This window comes from Blennius ocellaris (assembly GCF_963422515.1).
Source record: "Blennius ocellaris genome assembly, chromosome: 12".
Lineage (NCBI taxonomy): Eukaryota > Metazoa > Chordata > Actinopteri > Blenniiformes > Blenniidae > Blennius > Blennius ocellaris.
This window is the reverse complement of record NC_137661.1, coordinates 4,293,200-4,313,360: the sequence shown is the minus strand read 5'-3', so window position 1 is coordinate 4,313,360 and position 20,161 is coordinate 4,293,200. Positions and strand designations below refer to the sequence as shown.

Here is a 20,161-nt window from a genome sequence, read left to right as displayed (position 1 = left end):
CCAGATACCCTGCCAGGGCTACATGCCTGTGGGTGTTGTGACCGGCAGAGCAGAGAGAAGTGACCAGCCTCCACCAATAGGTGTCATCCTCCTATCCTCGCAACCCTCACTCTGTGTGTGTGTGCGTGCGTGCGTGCGTGCGTGCGTGTCTCCAGGCTGGAGCTGGACGTTTCTGCACTTGGCTGCAGCTCAAATGCGCAGACAGTTGTTTGTTTTTGTTTGTTTGTTTATTTATTTACTCTCCCATGCTGGACCCGGTGCGTGAACTCAAGTGGAGCCGCTTGGGGCCGTCTTTGATTCCTTTGCTCGCTCGCTCGAGAGAGAGAGAGAGAGAGAGAGAGTAACTGACAGCCCAAGAAGACGTGAAACAGCGGCAGTTTCTCTCACCTGGTAATCGTACGAGTTGAGGGGCGGCGGAGGAGGGAAGGAGCCGGGGGACGACAGGAACGCAGAGGAGTCGTCGGCAAGCGGCGGAGGGGGCGGGTAATCTGCGAGGGTGGAGATACACACACACACACACACACACACACACACACAGAAAAAAACAAAAAAACGCTTATTAAATACTTCCTCTTTTTTTCCTTGCTGCCAAACGGTCACAATTCTGAAAGAACCGACTCTCAACTGAGGAAAACAGACGGCAAACAGAAGAAAGCTTCATATTATGTGGCGTCGCAGGTGCACAGAACAAGGAGGAAGCTCGGAGGGCGAAGGGCCAAGTAATTCCTGTGAACCCAACAAGCTGCGGCAGCGCTAACAGCTCACATGGTGCTTTGAACGGCTCCGGCTGAAAGCAGATTACACAGTGAGATTTGCTGAACGCCGTGTGTTGAACTACATGAGCAGCTCTGCAGGGGGTCCGGCGGCGGTGAAAGATTTAAGAGTCACATATTTCATTTTATTTAATCAATATTACATGAACAATCCTCACCAATGCACAGAATCTGAAGATAACAAAGGTATTCAACATATTTGTATGTAATTTGGTGGATGAAATAAAGTTTAATCACACATTTATTGAAAACAAATTCTTATGTTTGGGGCAAAAAATATTAATGTTTTTTTTTTTTGTTATCTGTTACGAGCGTCCCACCGCTCAGCCCTCATGAGCAAATTAGCTATTTTTACCACATCGTTTTTTAGTTCCTTCTGAAAGTTTAACAAGATTTGTTTTTTGGGGGGGGGTTACAAGAAATTTACTAAATATATCCGATAATTACAATATTTACTCTGTCAACTCTAAGAAGACTACATCACTACATTTTATCTTAGAATCTTTGTCGTGGTACAACGTGAGAACCCTCCTAATATAGCCAGACGTGTTTCTGATTTCATTTGTACTGATTGTCATTGGGAATAGAACCTTTAGGTTCTATTGACTTTTACAGTACGAATCAACATCACCTCATAACTAATGTTGAAATTAACCTTTATTTCATTGATATGCTCTTCACAGAGGACTTTTTTTTTTTGTGGGGGGGGTGTAATCATTTAGAATTTTAAAAAATGCTAGCAGTTGGCATGGCAACCTTTTTACCATCCTAACATTAAACTAAAATTGTAATGTACAATTGTAAAATTGTATTGTCTGTGTTTACCTATAAATGATATCTAGTTCTGCATTGATCAATAAATGATGTGATGTGCATTTTTATGTATTTTTTAACAACAGAAACATTTCACGAAAACAAATATCACAGTGTAACACATGTTTTACAACTTAAGTAAAAGTCAACTGAAAACAAAACAATCAACAAATGATCATGACATTTTCCACGCAACGTGATCAGGTTGTCTCAGGGCGCTTTTCAATATCGACTGCAGAAATCATTTGAGTGACTTTACAGTTAATCCATTCTTCATTCATTTTTAGTTTTAAGTTATGAGGAAAATGTGCAGGAATACACTGATTGCATACCTGTATTAAACTGTGCTTTTCATAAACCGCCGGTGCTCACAATGTGGAATTATTAACATGGTCATTTATTGCACTGTAACTCACAACAATTTTCCTGAACTGCAATCTTCCTTAAGCAATCAATGGAGACATTTGAAAGAGGTCACACAGAGACGGAGAGTGAAAGAGACAAAGAAGTGGAGCCCACGTCAATGGATTGACACACATAATTGCAGCAATTTGGTTAACTAAGAAGTACTAATCTGTAGTAAGCATGTGGGCTTTTCTTTTCTCGCTCGCTCTCTCTCTCTCTCTCTCTCTCTCCCCGAGATTGGAAATGTAAATGTTGTGTTACAAACGGGTTAGACTAGGTGTTTGCTCTGCCAGAGGAGGAAAGACAAGCCAAATTTAGTAGTTCTGAAGTGCACGCTAATCCAAGGATTGCATCCAGCCACATGTTTCAGACAGGATAAGGAGTTACGTGCCAAATTAAATTCTGATTTGGCTTTCTCTCCGCACAGGACTTAAGACTGCATCATTTGACCATGTACTTCTAAGTACCAAACCAGACATGAGCTTTGCAAATTAAAGGCTTTTATGAGACGTAATGGGAATTTGTTCCAATGCTGAGACTTTGATGAGTCCTGTTCAGAAATTCCATTTGCTTTCCTTGGCTTTTATCTGTTTTCATTAGAATCTAATTGATGTCATCAATGTAGTTTATCCAAGGCAGCTGACCAAATTAATTAAGCATGCTTTTTTTTTTTTTTTTATTCCTTAGTTGCCTTAACAAAACAGGAGTGGCGGGGCAGAAAATGAGGAAGTGAAGACAGAGCGATAATGCAGCATGGTTAAAATTGGACACATCTGCTTCTTGAGCATTACTACGTTCAAGAAATTGTGAGCATTGCATTAAACATTCCCTCTGGGCGCGCGGGCCTCCATGTGAATTGTTTATATAATAACCTTGTGACCTCCACTAAAACTCCAGAGTGTAACAGCTCCTCTAAACCTCTGGGAGAGAAAATAAAATATGCTGCTCACCAACAAGGCTCCAGCACAGATCCTTCCTCCTCTTCTTCTGGTTTTCCCAGTCAGAATATAAGTCACTTGTAACTCGTGGCTTACGCAGAATTAAGACATTAAGTTTCGTGTACGTCTCTCTCGAACATCGGAGATGTTTTGGATTCATCATTTCAGGAAACACAAGTGTTGTAAATGTTTCAGAGATGCATGTTTTATTGAAAAGGTCGACTGGTTGTGTGCGTGGAATGACGGGGAGCCGAAGACTCGGAGCAAGAACGGGAGGGTCGCTACACATCTTTTTGCTGAAAGGATCTTTCCTCCTTCTTCTCTGACCTTATTTTCCTCACATCTGTCATCGTGCTCGTCAGTTGGAGATTGAGACGTGCTAACGCGCTGATGTAAAACACCACCGCTGGAAGCGTTAGTATTCCCAGTAGTCCTTTCCAGCAAAAGCCTATTTTGCTATCGCTCAACCTTGAAGTTGTTTGCAGCTGATTCAGGGCCGGCAGAGAAAAACAGTCACTTAAGAGGATCCTTTTAAATTAAGTGGCGTGTAATGTTATACCTTATTTCCCATAATTGAACATTCCTCCGCAAAAAGGATTTACCTGACACTCATAAATGCACTAATGGTGACGAGAGGAGCTTAAGCACTGCGCTTAAGGACAGCATTCATTCACACGACTTAAGACCAGTGACAACACAGTGACGCAGTGTAATCAGTGCGATACATATATGTTTTCATCTTATTCTAGAAGACTCAAATAGAAATACCACCGGAGACACATCTAATGCAATCAGAACAGTAAGATGTGCCTTTGCAGCCCATAATCACTCTAAAAAATAAGACAGCATCATCAAACATCCACAAATATGACATTATGCTTGAAAGAAAATACACCTGCTGATTTACCACAGGTGACCACTGGGTGGCTGTGTGGATGTCCACCATCAACATGCTGGTGGAAATTAAAATATTGTCACATCCAGGTGTATTTTTCTATTTCAAATATCTTACTCACCTGATCTGTGAATTCTCTCAATGTGGAATAATCCTGATAAAGGCCCTAGTGTTAAAAAGCAAAGCATCCACATCTCTCCTGTCTTTTCCAGTTGATTTGTTCGGCCACCTTCACTTTTTGGGGACTTGCCAGCCATCAAAGGAAGGAAAAGTCAGTGAGCAACAAAAAATAAAATGGAGACAATCTGCACTCCCTGTATAACACACACAACAAATCCCAAAACATGAGTGCAGCTATCCATCTGTCTTGTGATTTTTGGAATTGATTAACTGTTTTCAAATATGAAAACACAATCTGTAAAGTCTGTGGGTCATTCCTCACAAGCGTTTCTCTAAGAGACTGTGCTGAGAAATATAGTTTAATCTGTCAAAACAGTGCTTCGAAATAAACCCACAATCTTCCCAAAACGATCTTTAATGCAACGTCTTCACTTTGTGTTAAATGCGTCTAACTTTAAAATGAGCAGAAAGGAGCAGCCTGTTCCAATGTGAAGTCTGTCTCAGTCTCCACTGATACTGCTGCTGCTGATGACTGGTACCAGTTAAGACTATCATTCTTTAGATGATGTGTGCGTTCATTAAAAAAAAAAAAAGATGGTTCCAACTTCTTTAAGCTGGTTTTTAGAGTTAATATATGAACATTTCCCAGATTGTGTGCACAGCTGCGCGAACATAAAAGGTTTTCACGTTATTGCTTATGATGCAGACGATTCTGAAAAATCTGGATTAGTTTAATGTAACAACACAAGTTATCACAGGGTTTAGCTTCTTCTTTATAATTATTTGTTGTTGTTGTTGTTTGTTTGTTATTTGCTTGTTTTGCAATCTCCTCTGCATTGATTCAGGAAAGCAGCGGGCTGCAACTCAACGGTTTGGAGCTGGATGTGGCTCTTCAGTCGATGTGGGAGGGACTCCATGCAGCTTTTGAAAAAGTTCATGTAAACAAACATTCGTCTCCTTTGTTTGTTTGTTGCACAGCACACAGTTCAAGTACAATCTGTTTCATCGCCCCGCTGCCTTTCACTGCAAATAATAAATGTTTGCAGAGTCACCTATCAGGAAAGGAAACCCTGAATTAACAAAAAAGAAAAGAAATGCCTTGGAAGTAAAATAGAGTTTTATTCAACATAGAAAGACTAATTTTCTTTTCTTGCTAATTTGATATTTACCTACACTGTAAACCCAGATTTTCTTTTACATAACAAATATTCGCTGCTATTACTAATCTTTTCATTATTTTGCAAAAGGTGGGACCATTACTAAAGAAAATGTGAATTGTAAACTACTTAAAACAAGTTCTTTCTGCACTAAAGTCTCTGAGCAGAGACACTTGCATGTTTTTGTGGGTTTGTGGAGGGGCTTGACTACCTGTGAGTTCTGAGCTGGTGGCGAGCCGACGCCATGACTCTCGCCTCCTTTAACTGTTGGCGGCCGACCACATGTAAAACTTGACTAACGTGATGAAGTGGAGGAATAAGTGTCAGTCTGGTTGATTGACGTATGGATAAGTACACACATTTGTTTCTGTTCGCAACATAATACTTAGAGTCGCTGTGTAAAATAACATTTTCGCCCTGCGTTAGCCAGCTAACAGATAGCGGCTAATGCTAAGTTGTTAATTGTCCAGTAATACGTTTAAAGGAAGAACATTCTAAAATGCTCCACCAAATAGTGGTTGTCACGTCAGCATAAATTGCTTTTAATACTTCCTCATAATACTTCATAATTCCTGTTCTGTCATTCTTAAGGGTGGTCTGTTGTAGTTCACTCATTTTATTCACCAGTGGTAATATTTCTGATAACCATATTTGTTTATCTTCAGGAAGGCGATGGGTTAGGGTTAGGTTAGCCTAACCCTAACCCGTGTAACAACAGGGCAACCAGTTACCATGTACGGTTTTAGTAATGATTACTAATTTGTGTTCACAGTGTGCAGTACATGTTTGATTTGTGTGTAAAACAAATTAGCCAAAAACAAAGCTAAAATGAAATTGGTTAGAAAGTGAAACAGCTAAAAAAAAAACCTCCAAAATGTATCTGGATCTCATTTAAAGTTCACACCAAAAGTGCACCTTATGCAGTTTGGGCATAAAATCTTGCAAACTCTTGATGAAATGGGTGATTAGCACCTCTCGTGGCACTTTGGTGTATTGCATAAAAACTAAGCAAGAGGGTTTTCGTGTTTTTTCTTTTTTATCGTGCATGATTCGTAAAAACAAAATAATACAGTGAAAGCTCCCTCGTCACTCGTTCTGCTCATTAACTTCGAACACATGTGTCACAGTCCGCAGATGTCTCCGGCTGTGTTTTGGTTTTTGTGTGTGTGTGTGTGGGCGTGTGTGAGTGGAGGCGGAGCAGACGGAGTTGGACGCACACCTGAAGCGAATGAGGGAAGCCAGCATTTAAGCACCGGGATCCCAGGCTCTCATCGCAAGATCGTTACGTGTACTCTGCGGTACCTTGACTCTGCCCCTCGTACCTTTGTTATGAGTCTGATCGCTTCGTGTTTGGAAGCGTCCAAGTGTTCTGACCTCCGTTTGTTCCCTCCTGCAGTCCCGGTGTGCGTCGCTCCGTTCTGCTCGGAAGATCCCGTCTCCGTGACGCCCGCCTCTGCTCCTACGACCCCTCGCTCCGGATTACCGCTCCATTGGAGAGACTTGAATAAACTTAATTTCGAATTTTACATCCCGACCTAGTTGGCGTTTGAATCCTGCACTCCACCAATCCTGACAACATGTGTGCTTATTTAACACATTAAAATGACGTTTTGACGTGATCAGAGACAGTTGGCTGCTGTTGCTCCCCATGTTATTAAATTAATTCATTATTTTTCATGCCTACTAAAGGCATCGACATTACACAAAGTCCCACCAAGGCAGGGTCATGTTATGAACGAATGCACGAATGAATTCATCTTTATTTCACATATATAAATATTAAAAAAAGAAAGAAAAGAAACATATAGATAAATAAAACAAACAAAAAAAAGCAAAAGAAACAATAAACTCCACTTAATCTACATTTGCATGAACGAAAAGGAGTAGGAAAAAGTGAAAACTCCAACACTCATGACAAAGGTTCCTTAAATGTGATTTAACACCATTGCACAGATGTTTAAAATAAACTTTGGTGCATTTGGATTCAATACTCTCCACCAAACAAGCAAACCCTCACAAAGATGAACTATTGCACCTCTCAAGAATCCATCCTTTATATCTTCTTTTAAACTGATTTATATTTGATATTTGTCTATTTCTAATTCATCCCACAGATGGTGACACAGAAACGTTTCACTCTACTACAGTGACTTTAAAAGCATAAATATCATGACCTTATCATCGCTTAAGTTAAAACTGCTGGGTATTTATCTGAGTAACGATGAATCAGCAGCGTTTCTCCCACTAAATCCAACAAAAGCTATCCAGCAATCAGTCAGCATCATGTCTTCTCATTTCAATAAACAGTTCTTTGTTTCTTTGTTTGTTTCAGAAAGTGGTCACACATCACCTTTAACGGCCGTCCGCAGGCCTTCACAGCACAGTGAGTGGAAGTGATACTCACGTTAACTATATTGTTACCTTTCTACAACTATCCTGTTCCATCACAATGTATCTAACAAATAGCTGTAGAAATTAAAGAATTAAATAAACATTATGTTCCCGTACTGGACTGCAGCAACTTTACAGACATTCTTTTCAGGAATTTGGCAACTCTACTTGAATTTGTATGACCAGACGGACCGCCTTCAAATTTTGGTTCCTGGAATCAGATCTTGCCCTCCGGACAATATTAGCATAAGACGTGTGAATCGGGGTGAGCGTTATTGACATTTAAGCACTTGAGCAGTTTTCCAGGGCTTGTCGGCATGCCGACTGGCCTGAAGTAGACAGCGAGGGGCTGGCCTGATGTTAATCAGACACAATGCTAAAGCAAAATACTTTTTTTTTTTTAAGTACAATCTGACAAAGCGAGGTCTCATTTGGCAAAACAAAATTACAAGGTAATTACAGATGAACGTTTGGTGGTTTCTGTGTGTTGTAACTGTATCTGAGTGACAAACCAGATCATTTTTCTATTTAAGAAAAGATAATCATAGCAAAATGTGCCTTGACGTGTAAGGAACCTTTAATATTTTCCAAAAGATGACAGTTATATAATTTTACAATTCCAGTCAGTCTGTGCCTGGTGATCCATACCAACCAGAGATCAACTGAATTAACTTGATTATATAACAGATATCGTGATAATAAAGTTCAACTGCAGGGGGAGTGACAAAAATTGTGTCCACTATCAAAATAAATCCATTTTTACAAGTCTTACAGAATGTTCTCACTCTCGACGAAGTTTTCCCCAATTTTACTGCTTTTTTTTTTTTTTTTAAACCTGGATGTATACAATGATCTTTGTGCTGTTGCTCCTCTCATTCTCTCATTTCCACATATACATCAATTTTGACCCTGGTCATGCAAGAAGACCAGCAGAAACCTGGTTGATTTAGTAGAATCCACATGATCCCTTTGGGTGCATGGACAGGTGGCGATGGCACAGTCACATATTCACAGTGTTCCAGCTAATTGTCTGGGAGAGCGACGACCAGCCCCAGGGGAACGGCTGGAAGCACCTTGGGTCGCCTGTCAGTCCATCAGAAGGTCAAAACAGAGATGGCGACTAGCCAACTTATAGAGGCTTTTGAACTGTGAGGAGAAACGCAGGGCAAGATGCAAGAGCTGCTAGTACACCACAATATGGCATCACTCATCCTCATACGCTGCAATTAAAACCAATACAAAACAAAAGTAGAAATCCCTCCACGTCTCAGAGTAAAATCTACAACCCGAGTGCAGCCCGCCGTTTGCATCACCTTGTGTTTTCTACAGCTAAAAGTTGAAGGCGTCGTGCTCTCTCCATCCTGTTTGTGTGCGTGTGTGTGTGCGTGTGTGTGTGTGAGAAGCGGCATGAGGCAGTCGCAGCAGAGCAAGGGAACGCTTCCTGTGCCGTGAATGAAGCCAGCTCCATTTGTGACAATGGGGAGATGAAAGCTCTGAGTGAGCGCTAATGAGAGAAGCAGCAGGAACACCTACTTAATACGACAACTTCCCCTCTCTTTATTGAGCAATTACTTTTAAGTAGCTGCTTTGTGAACAAGGAATCCTAATCAGTGATTAAAGTTATTTGAGAGGCCATAAGAGGTATAATTGGTTATCGGGGACCCGAGTATTGTTAAGGGGATGATAAAAGGATGGAGATGGATCCAGCTGCGACACTGGGACTAATATTAAACTTTGTTTTTTTTGTTTTTTTTTAACCAAGTAAGTGATACAGTTATTAACACTTGGAATGCTGCTGTGTATGACTGTTAACTGCGGTAGTCTGCTAGTTGTGGTGTATGTGTGTGAACACATATATATCTATATCTATATATATGCTTTTTACTGTAAATAGATGCAGCTCTTGAAAAAGAGCTGTATGAAAAAAAAACACCCCCTTGAAAAAAACCTGTGCTGGTTGCAGATGAGTTTTTTTTTTTTTTTGTTAAGCACTTTAGATGTGTGGTAAGGATTAGTAAACTCTGTGGGAGGAAGATTGTACATTGAAGGTTTGAGCATATGTTTGCAGATTTACATATGTACTATATTATCTGAGTTGCCCGTGTGTAAGTGGTGGCCATCTGGCCTGCCAGGACTTAGGACAAAGCCTGGCACACAACAGAACTCCCTTTCCCATAACATTTCACACACACACACACGCACGCACGCACACACACACACACACGCGTAAACAGAGCAACTTCAAATACAGGGGAAAGGGCGTTTATGGTGCGCACAATGTAAGTGCCCTCCCACGAGTTATGATTGATTTACGGCTGATGTCCACAAGTGTTTGCAGACGCTGCAACCGAAATAGAGTTTGGAGGAGCAGCGGCAGCGCTTGTTCGCATGTGTCATGTCTCCAGCAGAGCTTGACTACGGCGTGACAACTACGTGCTGCAAAGTTTACCGAAAGACTTGTGGAGTGAGGGGCAATAGTAAAAAATAAATAAAACCTGTTAGCTTAGCCATGAGAAGAAGAACTCTGTCAAACAAATAACCCTGCACTGCAAACACAACTACAAAAAGCTCAATCAAATCAGTACAATCGCTTTTGCGGTTAAAAGAGCTGCCCCCAGCTCTGACACAGGTATTTTGTGGTTCCGTATTTACATTTACTGGACAAATAAAAAAGAAGGTCCCAACCACCAGATTACTGTGATTTTTGCTGTTGAAAGGCAGCAGATATATTTTATTTTTCTTTCTTCTGAATTTTCTTTAAGTTTCATCTGGTTTTCTGCTACTACTGCAAAAAAAAAAAAAAAAAAAAAAAAAAAAAAAAAAAACAACCCTAATTTTAATGTTAGCAGAAGTATATGTCCTGTAAATTATTGAGGGAAAACTCACCATGCACCGGACATGATAAAGTTTAGTTTTACCCCGCTGATAATGTGTCGTCGCATTTGTAATCCAGAATATTACTCTGCCGGTGAATGTTGTCACAGCTGACGTCCCAATTTAATAATCTGCTTTTAACCGATAATATTTGGGGCTCCCGACCTTCTATTCCTTTGGGCTTTGTGTCATATTTACAGTACAAATCATTAGAGTTTTAGATCTCAACCCATATGTTGCATCTTTTTTTTAGGTGTGTGGTTAAATGCACTACGTGTGAAGTGTGTCACCCCTGAACTCTGTCTGTGCAGTAGCTCTTATGCCTGTTGGTTGAACACAATCAGACAGAGATTGCACTAATGTCACTTGTGTGGAAGATATCCAGAAAAAGATTGGATTCCGTGGAAGCCCATTTGTACAGGGTGTACTCCCATTTTTTTCCAAGTGGCTTTTCAGCACCCTAATGAATATGCTTCCCTTTCAATGTCTTTTAATGAATAACGTCAGCTTTATGAACAAAGATCAAATATACGTTGAACCAAATGTGTGAAGAAAAAAGGAAATAAAATCCAATGGAGTCTACGTTTCTTTGCACTGCTGAATTGGCACACAACCTGCAGCAACCAGTATTAAACCTGAAAAAGAAAAAAAGAAAAGCACTTGGCTCATAGAGAAAAACCTTTAATCCCTTCCACACAAACTGCACAAAGTAGTTTGAATCCACACTTTACATCTCCATGTTCCAAGTGTGCTGTGGCAGAGGTTGAGAGCTGGCAGAGGTTGAGAGCACATTGTTTTGACATAATTACGGACCACGTTTTAGTCCATCTTCCGCTACAGAAAAGCAGCCGAGCCTCTGCTCTTAATTAGCAGCGTACATATAAAAGAGTGATTTATAACTTCACTTGGGTTCGAGATGCAAGGGAAGGATTTCCAGTCTTTGGAGACTCACTTTGTTTTACGTGTAAAGGAAGAAGGTCAAAGCAAGGCTTCCGCCACTCGAAGGAGAATGGGGTTGGGAAACAATAGGTGGATTATGTTGTTCTATAAAAGCAAAGAAACAAATAGAGAGGAAAGGTGATGACTCAAAGACAGAACTGGGCATTTTCTAATAGCTGGATCCTCCAAACATTGGATTTGCTTTTCAGATGTGATGTGAGGGAGGTGAGCGCTTCGTCAAAGGTGGGCCGGGAGGCTCTGCTGCTGTTTTGTGTAATCAAGGCAGAGAGACACAGTAAATGAAGCCAGTCAAATGTCAGGCCAGGACATCGTCGCTGTTGTGAACTCAGCTGGTTTCATAACATGAAACCTTTCCCAGGCACCTCGGTTGTGCGGCGACTTGACTGTCAATCTCCACTGCTATTTTCTGCCGCCAGTGTCACAGGTTATGTGAGGCGACAACACCGACACTTCTGAGGTGGCCATTTCTGTTTCACTGCTCGTTAAACAAGCAAATATTAGAATGACCTTCAAACATTATTGCCAGCAAGTCACTTTACAATATCGTTTCACAAAAACTCTATTTTATTTTATACCGAACAGATGGCTTTTGTACATCAGCTCCACAGATTTGGGGTATCGGTACCCAACTGCATCTTCTGGAGGCAAATGTTAAATAACAAACATCAACAATGGTTGAAGTTATTTATAAATCAGAAGCAAATCAATTTAATGAGGCAGACACTCATGTAACAAGCTGAGGATTTGGTGTCATATTGTAGAAATCTCCCAAATAAATAGAAATTTGTCATTAAAATTAGCAAGGAAATTACTGATATTCAAACCAAATGTAAGAAGAAAATAATATTAGAATAAACATAAAGGGGCAGAAATATAGTAAAACATAAACATGTAATACATGCAAATCATTGATTCTATATAAAGGTTTGTTTTTCTATATAAAGGTTTTTTTTTTATGAAGTCATACTGGAAAGATCTTGTGTATACTTGTTGTATGAAAAACTTGCTTATTAGATTGCTTTAATTTTAGGGGGGAAAAAAAACAAAAAAACTGAAGATGCACCTTCAATCTCAACATGCAATGCAAATACATGAGAGCCTTTATGCCAACACGCACAATCAAACAGAAAATGACAAAAGTCTCACATCTCAAGTCAATCTTTGAAGCCACAACTGAGACTTATTAGTCAGAAGTTTAAGAAAAACCCTTCAACAATACCACGAACTTCACGATCAGTGAAAAGAGCTAGTTGAATCAGATTTACATTGAACACCCAAGGAAATACTGAACAACCACAAATACACAACATAAAGGAAGAGAACAAAGGGGGGGGGGGGGGGGGGTGCTATTAAAATCTACTCAAGGAGAAAAAAACACACAACAAGTAGTTTGGAAAAAGTGGAGAAGTAGAGAAAAAGTTTGTGTGTGTTTGTGCACGCGCTATGGCAGCCTGTGGTATCTACAGGGACTAACGCACTCATTGGTGGATTTCCTGTCAATTCTCCTGGTGACACCCATGAGGGACTCTGACATAACAACCGGTAGTCAGTTTGCCTCGTGGGCAGCCAAGCAGGGAGGAATAAAAACAGCTTATGCACATGTTCAACACTTTTGAACTGCTCTGAGCAAACAATTACCGGGGTTTCTGGTAACTCAGGGAGAAAAGTTGAAGGTGCTTCTTACAAGACGAAAGCGGCACAGCACTCCTCAGATGTTTAACTTCTGTTAGTGATTAGCTCCGCTGCTGAAACTTAACGAGGTCAATAATAAGTGGCCACGCATTGTGAGTCAGTGTGGGCTTGCTACTTAAAGAATAAATCTGACACTTGGCTAAGAGATGTTAATGGTTTAATATTGCATGATTATGAATAAAAGTGTGAATAGTGACTCATTTCAGAGTGATTCATTTTTTTTATTTTCATGTCTTACTCTGAGTAAATCTTTGCATTAATATCAAACAGAAGAAAAAAAGAAAGCCACATTTCTCACATTTAAAATGTTTGACTGAAATGACTATTTGAATAAAGCGTGAAGTACATTTAGTAGCGGTTCAAAGTGTGACAACATTACTGGTGCCGGACGCTATGGGAGTCGGATCAGCGGAAAGTGAACCCTTCGGTCTGTTTCAGGAACGTGACCTCTGTCCTGGACGTCGCTCTGAACCCGGCTCATCATGTGAACGCTCTGCATGCAAACAGAGAAGCTAGCAAGGAGCACAGAGAGAGGACAGCGACCTGTCACCGGCGCGCTTTTGAGATGCCACGGCAGCTGCGCTGCAATCCAGGTTGCATTTCTCAGACTTTAAATAAAACGTGAAAGAATGTTGAGGAAGAACGCAGAGCTGCGGATGCTTGTGAGGTCTCACGCTAATGAAACCTGAACAATTTAAATCTCCAAGATTCCTGAAGAAGGGCTGCAATGCAGTCTTTCTTAAACTTCGTCCAGACCTTGAAAGTACACATAGATAACACAATACTGCCAATGCTGTTTTGACTAAACTGAACTCCATGAGTTGGTGGAGGAGCGTTTCTGCTTGCAGGGCTCTCACACTGCATTGCTTTACCTTGTCCTGGAATTCATGGTATTTCCTCCATCGTTCAAGAGCATCTTCATTCTAATCTCACAAAGAGGATTATCTAGTCCACCTTTAGGATTTCCCCCAAAACTTTTACGGTTTCATCACAAGTTGGAAATACTGACAGCTGACATTAAAGCTTAAATAAATGAGGAATAACTGCAAACTGGACCAAAGGAACAGAGACAGGAGCTTTTCAGTGATAGAGGGGCGTTATGGTTTCAGACGAAACCTTAACGTCAGAACTCAGAGTGTTCCAACTACAAACTACAACAATGAGGATGTGAACTATCCTTTACGGCTTCCAGGCCTTGTTGTTGTTGTTGTTTTTGCCGGCACAGGGCAAGGACAGGACAGGTTTTCATTTTTTTCTTTTTTCTTTTTAATTAAAAGAACATTTTTAAATACAACACTGTCATTTCTAGGTGCTTTTAACAGAGAAAATAGAAAAGCCCAACATATCCACATGAGCAAGCAGGTTCATTTGCGACTGTGAAAAGGAAAAACTCCTCCAACAAGGAGAAACCTTTGTAGAAAACCAGACTAAGAGGTGGCGGCATTCTGCAGACCGGTTGGGGTGAGAGGAGAGAGGAGAGGAGAGGAGAGGAGAGGAGAGGGAAGACAGAGAGATAGACTGGGTGGGGAGATACATACAATACCCTTGTTAGTGCTACATATATATATATATATATATATTTTTTTTTTTTTTTTACAGTAATCACACTGATCCAAATATTTTCCAACTGTTATGAGATTAAACCAGCCTGAGCAGTTCTATCTAGAATCTAGATAGTAACATGATTTTCTAACAAGAGTATAAATGAGCAGGTAGGCAAAACAACAACAACAACAAACAAAACAAACAACAAGCAAAACAACAACAACAATGTTGACAAAAGCAAAAACAAAACGACACATAACAAAGAACAAAAACATGATTTTGATGTGTGTGTGTGTGTGTGTGTGTGTGTGTGTGTGTGTGTGTGTGTGTGTGTGTGTGTGCGTGTGTGTGTGTGCGTGTGTGCGTGTGTGTGTGTGTGTGTGTGTGTGTGTGTGTGTGTGTGTGTGTGTGTGTGTGTGTGTGTGTGTGTGTGTGTGCGTGTGGTTTGTCCACTGGGTGTGGTTGGAACTGTTGTGGGGGGACCGCAGTACTGCTCCGGGGCCCATGGCCACTGCGGCCCCTGGCGGCCCCCCCGGACCCGGGGAGGCCCAGACAAACCACCCCGGAGAGCCCCAACCTGAAGTGCACCAGACGGAGAGTGCAGAGAGGACCCCCCCCCCCCCCCCCCCCCAGTCAAGAGGGGCCCACAAGAGAAGGATAAAGGGCGCAGAGCCCAGCCACGTGGGCAGGGAGCCCCCCCGATCCCGGCAGCGGAGCCTGCCGCACCCCCCCAACCGGCAAGACAGAGAAGGCCCCAGCCACCAAGCCCCGGACCACCCCCCCCCCCCCCAGACCAGGAAGAGCGAAGACCCATCCGGCCCGGCCCGGACAGCCACCCTCCAACCCCCAGGAGCTCCTTACACCCCCCCACCCCTGCAGCCACATTCCCCATCCACACACGCCCACCTAAGCATATGCACTGGCATGCATACACACACATACATTTACTCGGGGGGGGGGGGGGGGGGTGTATTTGAGTTTTGAAGAGGTGGTGCAATGTGTGTGTCTAAGGTGCGGTTTAAAATTGAGGGGTATCGGGGGCCCGGGTGTTTAACCGCTAGGACCGCTAGGACCGCTAGGAACGCTAGGAACGCTAGGACCGCTAGGACCGCTAGGACCGCTAGGACCGCGAGGACCGCGAGGACCGCTAGGACCGCTAGGACCGCTAGGACCACTAGGACCGCTAGGACCGCTAGGAACGCTAGGACCGCTAGGACCGCTAGGACCGCGAGGACCGCTAGGACCGCTAGGACCGCGAGGACCCGCTAGGACCACTAGGACCGCGAGGACCGCTAGGACCACTAGGACCGCTAGGACCGCTAGGACCGCTAGGACCGCGAGGACCGCGAGGACCGCTAGGACCGCTAGGACCGCTAGGACCACTAGGACCGCTAGGACCGCTAGGAACGCTAGGACCGCTAGGACCGCTAGGACCCGCGAGGACCGCTAGGACCGCTAGGACCGCGAGGACCGCTAGGACCACTAGGACCGCGAGGACCGCTAGGACCACTAGGACCGCTAGGACCGCTAGGACCGCGAGGACCTGACCGCCAGGACAGGTTTTCATGCGTCCGACGCAACAAAAGTTCTAGATGGTACCGAAACAACCGTAAACATAGAATGATGGCACCGCTGCACCGTCCACAACCTCAGCTGCAGCTTAAATGTACTCTCTGTGGTGGGACCGGCCAACATCCCGGCCCGGCCCGGCCCGGCCCGGCCCGCTCTGGCCCCGTCCAGCACGTACTGCACAGTGACACTGAGGCTCTTGGCGGCTTCTCAGTTCAGGTTCTTAGTTTAGGTTCATTACAGGCCACATTAAAAATGTCTCACCTCTCAACTTTGGTTTCATGTGAGTCTATTTCATTCCAGAAAGGCTGTTGAGCATCTCTGCCAGTAAAGTCCTGCTTAGTTTGGTACAGGCTGAGAGGTGCACTCTACATTGATATTCAGGTAAAAGCTGCCTTTTCTCTCTCTCTCTCTCTTTCTTTCTTTTTGTTTAACCTTTTCACACGTTTCTCATTGAGTTTCTCCTGAACTTTACAACCAGGAATCATCTGAACAGTTTGACTGTTAACTTGATAACAAATTGTACAAACAGAGATTTCAGAGTGTCACTTCGCAATTTTTTTCGTATTTCAAATACATTTTGCATCTATCAGTCTTGATTACTCTTTTTAAACATTTCTTATTTAAACCGGCATTTGTTAGTTTATTTATGTCATGTGATTCACTGTAAGGCTGAGTACAAATCATCTTTTGTTCTGTTTTTGTTGGCATTATTAGAATAGTATTCAACATATTTTCTGTACGTTTCTATTCAGCAAGTTTTTTCCCCCTTTATTTTAGTGCTCAATTTCTTTGTGTTCACAGAGAAATGGGTCTTTTTGTAATTATTTACATTCAATTCAAGGGTGCTGGTAATCCTGAGTAATATTTTATAATCTGATGTTTTAGAAAAAATGTTTTGCTTCTTGCAAAAAAAAAAAAAAAACCATGCACCTTTATGCAGCTCATGTACGATATGAGCTCAACATAAAGCTTTAAATCTGATCACTCGTAAAGAATTGTGAGTTAAGGGTCACCATCTGAGACTTATATGCCTTTGACTTCCTCCTGCTGGGGGGGGCTTTAATCAGTACAAGTTCTGCCTTTATTAATAAAAAAAAAGGGAAGAAATAAATGAGAGGGTGGGCATCGCTTGCTGTGCGCCGCCCCGTCTGCACCGGCTTCTTTTGTCCGCACGATAAACAGACTGCTCATTCCAGCCCCGACACCGGGCCTCCGCCAGACAAAGGGGACAGGAAGGCGCCGTGCCAAATTGACTTGTCCCCTAATTTTTATGCTAATCCCCCCCCCCCCCCCCCCCCCACAACATCAGACAGTCCTCACATTTGATATAAAAGATATTAAATAAATAAATGAGGAGGAGACCTAGATAATCTGCTCATAAAGACGTCTTATCCTCTGACAAGTGGTGATGTCTCCAGATGGCTTTACATATTCCGCTTGTTGGGAAAGCTGACAACAACCAATCAAAAATGCCATTACTGAACTTTGTTTCAATGGGAAAGGGAACACTTCAACTGCTCATATAAACAAGGTTAATTTGATGAGATGTTGCGACGAGTTGGAAACTATAAACCAGCAAAGTTAGAATCATGACAACAGGAGAGGCTTCGATGCAGATGTGCAAGGAAAGAAACAACCTCCCATGAATGACTCTTTTCTTTCTTACTTCCACTTCACGAATTCAACCTTCCACAAGCTATCGTTCTTAATAAATGCAGGTAATTATTGTCACCGTGAAAGCACACAGTTGACGTGATGTAACAAATATGGGAGTTTACTCAGGTCAAAGAGGATATGAGGTATTACCAGAACAACAATATAAATGAGGTCAAAAAAGGGGGGGGGGGGGGGAACTTAAGTTACCATCCCCATATGCTGGGGTTACCAAGCACAAGGCTATGAAATGATATCACCCACCCTTTTTATAGTGTTTCATTAATCCTCTTAAATATCCAGATAATGAAAACAGAGGAAATCAAGTCAAAGTTTTACTGTCGGTGAAGTGACATTTTGGGAGTGTTTGACTTTATTGACACCACAGACCGTTATTAAATTGACGGGTTTTGTTCACTTTTTTTTTTGTTTAGTTTGTTTTTCGAATTCACAAAATAAGCTTAAGACGTAATCGAGACGAGTTATTGACAAGTTACTTCATGCTTTTCATAGCAAAACATATCTGATTATTATTACACTATCAACTACAAATTAAACACTGAGAAATTTCATTTGAAATTCTTTATTTCCAGTTCAGACAAGCGTGCAGATTTTGTCATTCCATTTGATACTAATCCCCAGTATGCCAGTAAAGCATTTCACACGATAGTCTGCATCAAACCGTGTGGTAAAAGTGCAAAACTCAGGACTCAGTTTGATTTTGGCTAAGTCATATTTGAGTCATAAGACATAACTAAATGCTCTAAAACAACCATTTCTCACTGTTTATTATCCATTAAAATTTTTCAATAAACTCCAAACTTATTCCAAATGATAAACTTTTCTTGTGGCTAGAAGATTTCAGAAACAGCTGTTAAATAAGCCAACATTTTTTGCCATAGCTTGTTTCACATTAGTTTTTACTGTCTGGGTTGGAGTCTGCCAGATCGGTCTTTATTTCCTACAACACCAACGACAATGTGCGTTTTTCTGGCTGCACTGTAAAACCAAACAAGCCATGGCAGGCATGATGATGAAGTGAACAAGGACGGGAGTCTATTACAACAAACTATATGATGCTAAAAAAACTAGTTACAATGTTCAGGACCTACAAATTCAACGTGGTTTCCAGGGAAGGATGGAATGGTCCAGAAACAACTCGCAAATTTGCTTCCTGTCATTTTGTTAATTAATTCTTTCTTCCACACTGCAGTACTGAAGGCACGCGTTTGTTTGGCTGCACTGTGAAAATGCATATTTGCCGATGAGGAGTGTGCCTTGAATGTTGGCTACAATCTAGGATCAAGAACATTTCAAACACAAATATGATTTACAAAGGAAACAAATAGCAGAAACCAGGGTTCCTATATCTTTCCAGAAGTCTCGTCAGAGTTTTGAGGGACCGCTTCAGTATGAACTATACTTTGCTGTTTGCATTAGAAAAAAGACTAAAAGCTTGAGGCTCATTTTAGAAAAATGTTGAATAAATAAAATAAAAATGCTAAATCTGTGCCAGCATATTCAAATTTGTGACAAAGGATCAGTATCAATGATGAAATACTTTGCCGTATCTATTTTATTTCTTCAAAATCTTTTACAAATTGACTATCATCCCAAAAAGAAATCCTCCAGTTCTCAATCTTCCTGTTGTTTAGAAAAGCAGACTTTGCTAAGATGCTGTTTAACACAGGAGCTGCTCACATTAAACCACCGCTCACTTCAGGTAGGACACTTTGGGGCTCTTAAAGCGATGCTAAATCTAGAAACACAACATCACCTCCTCTTCATTCCTTATGTCCTCATGTCTATTGTATGTTGAAATCGTATCTACCGAGCTTTGCATCACCTCACTGATGAATATGAAAATATTTTTTTCCACTTTAAAAGTTTAAATGCTGGATTCAAACTGTTTTGAACTTCTATCGAGAGAGAAATGTTTTTCTTTCTTTCTTTTTTCTTCCTCCCCTCTGGTGGGCAAACTTAAAAAACAGCCGTCTAAGAATTTTTATTTTTTTTTTTAACAAAACTAACATCTGGAGTGGAAGACAGTCTGCAGCTCAAACCACAAACCCCCACAGACGGCAGTGTTTTCAGCCTGACAGCCAGCAACGCTGGCTTGGTGCTGAATTTCATAACCGTTTCCCTCCTCCCTGTTTTGGAGATCCAGGGCTCTCATGGGGGCGTTTGCGAGTCGAGGTTTAGATAATGTTCATATTACAACTCACATGTTAGCCTGGAAGGTGGAGACGTAGAAGAGTATGACACAATTTCCATCTCTTGATCCACCTTTACGACAGACTTCAGACACAAATTAGGTGTCGCAAACTGTAACCATCAGTGCTTTTAAAAATGCCTAAAAGTAGCACAGAGGAG

General features: G+C 41.7%; 1 protein-coding gene across 4 annotated transcripts in view; it reads right to left on the bottom strand.

The window, feature by feature from the left end:
* Window positions 1-20,161, bottom strand: part of lpp (LIM domain containing preferred translocation partner in lipoma) — a 251,719-nt gene that overhangs the window by 116,407 nt on the left and 115,151 nt on the right. For all 4 annotated transcript variants that reach the window (XM_080506605.1, XM_080506604.1, XM_080506607.1 and 1 more), the window contains exon 5: window positions 388-488. In XM_080506605.1, the coding sequence (XP_080362731.1) occupies window positions 388-488 (101 nt within the window). The remainder of the gene's footprint in view (window positions 1-387; window positions 489-20,161) is intronic.